General features: G+C 33.6%; 1 protein-coding gene across 1 annotated transcript; it reads right to left on the bottom strand.

The window, feature by feature from the left end:
- Nucleotides 1–1,218: 1,218 nt before the first annotated feature.
- On the bottom strand, nucleotides 1,219–5,843 carry LOC132615889 (GDSL esterase/lipase 6-like). The gene is made up of 4 exons (XM_060330482.1): nucleotides 5,503–5,843; nucleotides 4,296–4,441; nucleotides 2,372–2,837; nucleotides 1,219–1,604 (listed from the first exon to the last, which is right to left on the bottom strand). Exons 1-4 carry the CDS (start codon nucleotides 5,747–5,749, stop codon nucleotides 1,366–1,368), a joined length of 1,098 nt encoding a protein of 365 aa, XP_060186465.1. The 5' UTR covers nucleotides 5,750–5,843; the 3' UTR covers nucleotides 1,219–1,365.
- Nucleotides 5,844–8,206: the final 2,363 nt, after the last annotated feature.

Raw genomic sequence — 8,206 nt, 5'->3', positions numbered from 1 at the left:
GCTTGATTGTCTTTTAACTTGTAAAACTTCAACTTTCTGCTAAGTGTCCAAATGCTAAATACGCTTTGAAATATGGACCGTAACGTGGAATACGGTCCGTAAAAGTTGTTCGTATTTCCCCATCTCTCAGCCTGCCTTTCTGGTTTTGGTTATCTTTAAATACGCCCAAGGAATACAGGGCCCTATTTGAGAATATGGCCAGTATTTTATCATCAAGGCCAAATTCTGCACTTCAACAGTTTTCATTCCAAAATTGCTCCATTACCTGAAAAACACTAAAAACACATTAAATTGCCACTAACTTGCTTAAAAACAAGTAGAACTTCTCGTAAAAAAGCCTTGGATGTGCCATAATTTCCGGCACAGCAGCCACCATATTACTAATAGCAATAGCTCAAAAAATTGCCGTTAATTATACCTATATACATATTTATACAATTGGGTACTCTGTTGGACTAAGTTATATTGATATAATGTGGAGCGGTAAAAAATATGGCGATATTATTAATTTACGTGTCCTAAGATTTAAGTGTTCCTCAAAGACAACAAACTGGCTTATTTTATCCTTAAAAGTAAAAAAAAAAAATGAGTCTAATGTTTAGTATATATTAACAGTATTAAGATCTTGCATTATCAGATTACTCTTATCTAACTACATGGAATTATCTAAAATATGCATAAATTGGTAAAGGAGAAAGGTGGCTACGTAACTAAACAAAGATAGATCCCAACTATTTAACTGTTCTCGTCAGAAAATGAATGATATTCCTGTAATTTCATTATAAAACAATTTTCAATATCTTGGTATTTTGCAACATTTTGTGAAAATTTAGATGGAATACAGGTGCAACGCATGTGTCCAAAAACTAGTATGCAATAATATTCCCAATGATATACTAAGATCTTTTGAAAACTCCTACGAGTTTGACCCAAAGTCTAAAATAGACTATAACATTACGAAATTCATGAGGACTCACTCTCTATTTTAAGATTTCAAAACACAACTAATTTCCTTAATTAGTGTTAAACGGGGGTAAAATTTTGAATTCGTCTCTACTTTTTTGCTTAATCAATTTGACGAATGCTTGTAAAAACATGAGAAATATACGTAGACATATGAAAACCACAACATTTAGAAATGAAAAACAAGGATCGCACTTTATATTTAAAATTTTAAAACACAATTGATTTCCTAATTAGTGCTCGACAAGGATCAAATCTGGAATCCGCCTCTGCTCCTTTGCTTATTAATTTGATGTAGCCAGGCTGAGAAACAACATGAGAAATAAAGAAATAATTCTGAAACGAAAGACAATAACTCCACCATGTATTTTTGAGATTTCACAACACAATTAATTTCCTTATTTAATGCTGACTGAGGGTCATGTTGGCTAGTGTCTTGAGATTCACAGGTCGAATTCGAGAATGAGTTCCGGTCCACAATGCCTTTGAGATGAGTTTATAAGTGTGCTCTGAGGGATGGAAGTAATCCCAAAATAAGTACTCATTGGGGTTTGTACATAACTTGTAACCTTCCTTACCACATTGCAATAATCCTCCAAGTGCTCCATCTCCACAACATGCATTAGTCACATCTGAAAAGCCTATGTGCATGATAAAAAACTGTCGAGTTAGTTTAGCACCCCTATTGACTTGTACATACATAAACTTAACATGATATATAGTTTAAAGTTAGAAAATGATAAAGATGGTGTCTCATATATTTGAAGTAGGTTTAAAGTAGTTCTTTAAATGTACTTTTGAAAAGTTTTGGTCCTTTAAATTTGTCAAAAAGTGAACAATATTGTTCGATTTAATAGAACATGTGGAAAGAAAGAAGATTTAACAAGAACTCACATTTGGAAATGCAGTTTCTGCTATTTTTTGTTCATTTCTAGTTTCTAGTGTAGTTTATAGTATTATTGTCGGTCTATTTCTGGTGTATGATACAATTTTAATTTGGTGTTGGTTTCTGGATTCGACGGGACTTTCCTGAGACTTCTTGTTAACTCTTATATTTTTTTCACAGTGTCCGTCAAACCTATTACCTAACATCTAGAGTTTGTCGAATATTTGATGAACAACAGAATTGTATACTTTGACAAACTTAAAGGCCCAAAACTGTCCAGGAGTATATTAGAGAGGAACTATTCTAAACTCACCCAAAACATAAAAGATCATTTTATCATTTGCTAGTTTAAAAGTTACTCTCATTGTCAGTGTGCATGCACACTAGAACATAAAATCTTTGCAAATTAAGGTGGAAATCAAGTAATTACATGCATCAGAAAACTGAAAGATTATTAACATTTCTATAATAGCTAAAGAAAATTAATCATGAAGGAGGAGTAAATTAAGTGTAAGATATTACCATAACGTTTCGGATTAGCTCTGAAGATCTGAACAGTTTTGTACACAACTCCATATACAGCAAAAGAGCCAGGATACTTGATTGGTATTGTCTTTCCCAAATTCTCTAACCCCATGTTATAATTTTTTACCATTTTATTCATTTTTCCATAACATTTATTAACTGGTGCACCTGGCAAGAGGGTCCTGGCTGGGACGCAACCAACAGGGCCTAACGAAAACAACGCGATTCGACGGGCCCCTAACTTGCAAATTTGATCAACAAAGTTTGTAACTTCAGTAAGCATTGCTTGAACATAGGCATCTGGGGTAAGTGTTGGGGCATCAAATGGATAGAAGTAGCTGAAGATGTCGTTGGAGCCTGACTCAAAGAAGAAGAGTGATTCTTGGATTTGTTTCTTGTTTATGTGTTTTTGTTGGACTAAGGTTTTGAATTGTTTGATTTGGTCTTGAATTGGTGTCACTCCCTATATGTTCCAAAAATAAAAAATTAATATCAGTTCATATGGGCAAAAATGCAGCAAAGCAAATATTGGTATAAATGAAAAAGCAATTAACAAACATAGATCCGCAGATTCTTTACATCATCATTTAGAGTTTTTAAGTTATATATACGATTAGTAAGCAAAAAATTATATACACTGTCGAGGTTAACCTCTATACACCAATATTGTAGAAGACTTGTTACACTATCATAGCTAATTATTCTAAAAGGTGAAAGAAATTGCAAAAATAAGTCAAGTACTGGTATATTGTAGCAGGTTAAATTACATGTACTGACACCTGACGGGGTTAAAAAGTATGATATCAATGTATTTTAACTTGTCATAGTAGCATATCTTGTTTTATAGGTTATTAATCTTTTTTTTTAATGGACGATTTCATATATTTATCTTTTAGGTGACTTAAATATGTAAGAAAAATTATACTATTAGTATAAAAAAAACAGCTTAATTTTATTCTAGTATAACCTCTTTTTAATAAGGAGCACTTCTCTCTTTAGGGGTTCATAAGCCACACGAATCTAAACTAATTATTTTGAAATGTGGAATGTGGATATCGGACATCAAATGAAAAAAAAACTTCTATTCTTCCCTTACCTTTTCCCCTGATTATTTGTAGCTCTCATGCCAACCCAACCCCTTTCTTGTATGCCTAAGACATTTTCCACCAATCTCCATTTGTTTTCTACCGTGAAGTTCGAAAAAAAATGCTTTTCAGTAGTGACTTAAGTGGTTAGATTTTACAGTCATAATTTATAGATAACGTCAAAATCAATTAATTGTGATAGTTGAATTGAGTTTCGATAACATTTAAGTCTAAAAGATATATTTATGCATCTTCTAACAATATATCTATTGCAAAGATTTTTGTGTTTCACACTCGGTGTACTTATCTACTTTAGGTCCCCCATTAATCAGGATTCAGGCCAAAAGAAAGAGTTACTTACGGCGGCTGAGTCGTCACCCTTGTTGAAGGGTGTCAATTGACACTGATTCATTAAAAAGTTATATTATGTAGACAAGTAGAAATTATATGTTAAATCTTCTTGACTTCTTCATGGATTTATTTGTATATATTTTAATTCTCTATAGTAAAATTCTATCTCGGTCATTGACTCCGGGTCCTCCCTGAATATTTTCTATTCCTAAAACTGGAACCTAAAATTTTTAATTATGTCTTAAGAGTACCGGAATAAGGTGTCTTACGCATGCAAGTTTGGTTTACCTATGGCCTATAACTATAAGACGTAATGTTTTGGCGACATTGACAAGATCGCTAGGTTTACAAACACGCCCCCCACCCCACCCAAACAAATTGCAAAACAGGATCTAAAAATAGAGTTTGGATTACCTAGTGGTTAATCACAATAATTAAGAGGTGTTAAAACAAGAACAATGATAATTACATCCTTAATTTCTTACTAAATCCCGATTTGTTGGTCGTAGAACTCCGCTACCAGCACTAGCAAAGTTGATGCCATTTGATGGATACTCTTTCCTTCTTCCATTTACCAACTCAAGCTGTGCTTCTAGGAATGGCTTTTGAAGAGGAATCCCAATAAATTCAGCTGCAAGTTTCCACCAAACCCAAAGATAACTAATAAAAATGTTGCCAAAATATATGATATTCATATGACGAAGGATTACAAAATGAATTATCGGATTTATGGTACAGGGCTAATTTTCCGTGTGAATTCGGACATTAGTTTCTGAAAAATAGTTTAAAAACTACATAAATACTATAACCACAATTTAAAAAGGGTTTACTTTGGCCTCAAATGTGGAATTTTTCGGCGTGAATCCGAATTTAGTCGGGTCTCAATACGGATACCAAACACTGGGTGAAAAATCAGAAAATAAAAGGGATTTACTTTAGTGAAGTTCTTATACTATTAGGGCAATTAAATAACATGTTAGACAAGGTTACTTGCCGCAATCTTTAGTTTACTATTTTCTCATATTATGGGCGATGGTGGAGCCAGGAATTTTAACAAGGGGATTTCAAAAAAAAAAAAAATCTCACATGAGATTTGAACTTACTGCCTAGAGCAATTTTTGAACCACCTTTGATGCTGTAGTAAATGCATATAATTTTTCGACAAAAGAGATTCCATTGAACACTTTGTTGGCTGACTATTGCACTGCCACTGGATTATATCTGTAATTACACCTGGAATGACCTAATAGTATACTCCCTCCGTCTCAAGTTATGTGTTGTTTTTTATTTTACACACCCCTTAAGAAATATTAAGTAGGAGGGGTATTAGATCTACTTTACCCTTATTTATATTTAATAGTTATAATCTCTGTCATTTAATGTTTAATCTACTTATGTGTCATCTTCATTAATGACAAAATTCTACTAAAGATAAAATGGAGCAAAAATTTTTAATTAAGTATTGACTTCTAAAACGATAAATAATTTAAGACAAATATTTTTAGTAACCCTAACAAATATGCGACGGAAGGAGTAATAAATAAAAATGTTGTACTCATGATCAAGCATTAGCTATGACTCGTAAGATGGGGCAGATGGATCGGAGTATATCGCTGGAATTTATAATTGTATTATTATTATTATTTTGGTTTTTTTGGAGTGGGGTTTTAGGAAGGAGTAATAAGAACTCACCAATGAAGTCTGCAACAGTTCGGCCATTAGTGAATCTTCCAGTTGGATGATGAAAGAAATTAGAACCATATGGTGGAAAATCAGCTTGTGCTGTGCAATTGTTGTTGTAATGATTGTTACCAGCATCAAATATTGAGTCTCCAAATATGAAAATTGAAGGAACATTGAATCCCAAAACACAACTACTCCTACTCATTACCAAAAAAGATGCAATGAAGAGAAATAATTGCAATTTTACTCTCTCCATAACAAAAAGTACTATAGCTTTTTTGGAAAACAAGAGAGAATAATAATAATCAGAGATATAGAACAAATGGTGTGAGTTTATAGAGAAAAGAAGCAAGAAAAGTCAGCAGAAAAACTGAAACAGAACACACGAGTTTAGTGCATGCATGACCTAAGAAAACCCCTGGCGAATACAGTATGGAGTCATCGGGTTATCTGATCCCAATACTTTTAATGCAGAACATAAATTAATGTATAGAATTTCACTAAAATTGTATGAATATTAAGTCTAAACTCATAATTTTAAGAAAACGATGAGTTCAATACTAAAAACTTTAAAGATTGAACTCATAGAATTTAAATCTTGAATTCACCGAGTCTTTTATTATAACTATACTAATTATAAAGCCACCTGTTTACGGCCAACTACTTACGTTGTTTGTCTACTAGTAGTCCATCATTTACTTTCCGTTTTATTTATTTCTTTAATTTTTCTTGGAAGTAACCTTATTGATGAGTTATACATGTGTTCATTTGATTTTGCGGAAACAACTGTATGTTGTTTAATTTAATTTTTAGAGGTGGTTAGCAAGTGTTAGAAGAGAAAAGTTAATTTGACTTGATGCTTGTTGCCTTATATTTATGTATAACGTTATAAAACACTTCTTAAATATCGTGCCTAATCAAAGTGCATCACATAAAATGGGTGAGAGAAAGAACTGATCTAAGGACTTCAATCCATGTAAGGATGTAGAGCGTTACTTGTGGGTACATTATATTTTAACCCATTAGCTTTGAATCAGACTTTGCATATATATTAAAAAGTTCACTAAGAAAGTACAAATAATGATTTTGACCCCAACAAATCAAATGAAATGTGATAAAGTTCGTATCCTAGAATTGTCATCCCTCATTTTGAAATTCTGACTCCGTGAATGTATTCACGAACTCAAAAAAGTTCCAGCTCTCCATTGTTGTCACAACTAATGTCTTTCACTTGTCCGTACATTACAAGGAGCAACTATATTCATGGACTCAATGAAATTCTCTATTGTTGTTATACTTACTGTCTTATTTCTACTGGCCCACCCCAAAATGCACAACTTAAACGATCATCACAGCGCATTTCCCAGTTCATATTTATTGAAGTTATTAATGTTCCATTTTTTGGAAAACTTCACGAGATAAAATAAAGCAAGGATATTGGAATTGCAGCGGACATCCCCAAACATGTATTACTATTGAGCAAGAGCAACAAATAGATCCACAAAGTATCAGATCACATTTTTTTAATCATTCACAAGATATCAGATCTCATAGATCACTTAGACATGAGTGTTCTAAATTATTGATCTTGTATTTCAGTCATCGTGTAGAATCAACATGATTTTACGAGAAAATATCCCATACATGCAGGTAAAGCGAGCCATGCTTCATTCAAAGTTGTTTACAATGTATAACAATGCATGCCCAGATCTAGCTGGTACTAACAGACAAGAGGGGTTGCTCAGGTGGTAAGCACCCTTTTACCCCCAACCTGAAAGTTGTGGATTCGAGTCACCAAGAGAGCAAAAAGGGGAACTCCTGGGGAGGGATAAAAAAAACTGGTACTAACAAAAAAGTCTAGCCAGGTCGAATCTACTTAAGAATGACAAAAAACACTTGCCAGACAAAAATGAACATGAGATTGTACACGGAAAAAATATTGGAAAACTATCATTGCCTGTAATAGCCACTCTGATGGGGAGGAGGATGAGGATATGGCGAATCAGCAGTATAAGGAGGCCGAGGCATAGCTCCTGGTTCCGGGGGAGGCGCATTATGGTATGGACCCCGAGGGCCGAGGTCGAACTATGACCTGCTCCAACTGGGCACCTGGACATATATATGATGAAGTGCTCCTATTAGACACTTCATCTCAAATTTTGAAAAAACTTTTGTGGGTATTTTCAGACGCCCATTACGTAGATAAGTTAGTCACTTAAAACACGTTATCTTCTTTAATTATACACATTAACCTTAATAAGGCGTAAGACCTCAGGTATGTTCCAGTTGATGAAAGACAAGATCCCCACTCTCTAAGATATCAAAGACAATTAATTTTCTTAATGTTGAATGAGGATAAAATATTAAATCTGCCTCTTCTCTTTTGCTGAATTGGTGTACGCTTAGAAACAATATGATAAATAAAGAAGGTGGAATACATCGAAGGCCCCTTAAACTTGGCAGTAAATTTCATTTAGACACTTGAACTATAACATGTTTCAATTGAGCACCGAAACATATGATAAAATGTTCCGATTAGACACTTCCGCCTCAAATTTGAAAAAGCTTTTGCGCGTACTTTCAAGCACCAATTATTAAGATTAATTAGCTACCTAAAATATATCATCTCCTTTAATTATACGCACTAGCCTCAATAATCTATAAAACCTCAGGCATGCTCCAGTTGATGAAAGATAAGGACCGTGCTCCCTAA

This window comes from Lycium barbarum, chromosome 10 (genome assembly GCF_019175385.1).
Source record: "Lycium barbarum isolate Lr01 chromosome 10, ASM1917538v2, whole genome shotgun sequence".
NCBI lineage: Eukaryota > Viridiplantae > Streptophyta > Magnoliopsida > Solanales > Solanaceae > Lycium > Lycium barbarum.
The sequence above is the reverse complement of the archived record's forward strand: the minus strand, read 5'-3'. Positions and strand labels throughout refer to the sequence as shown.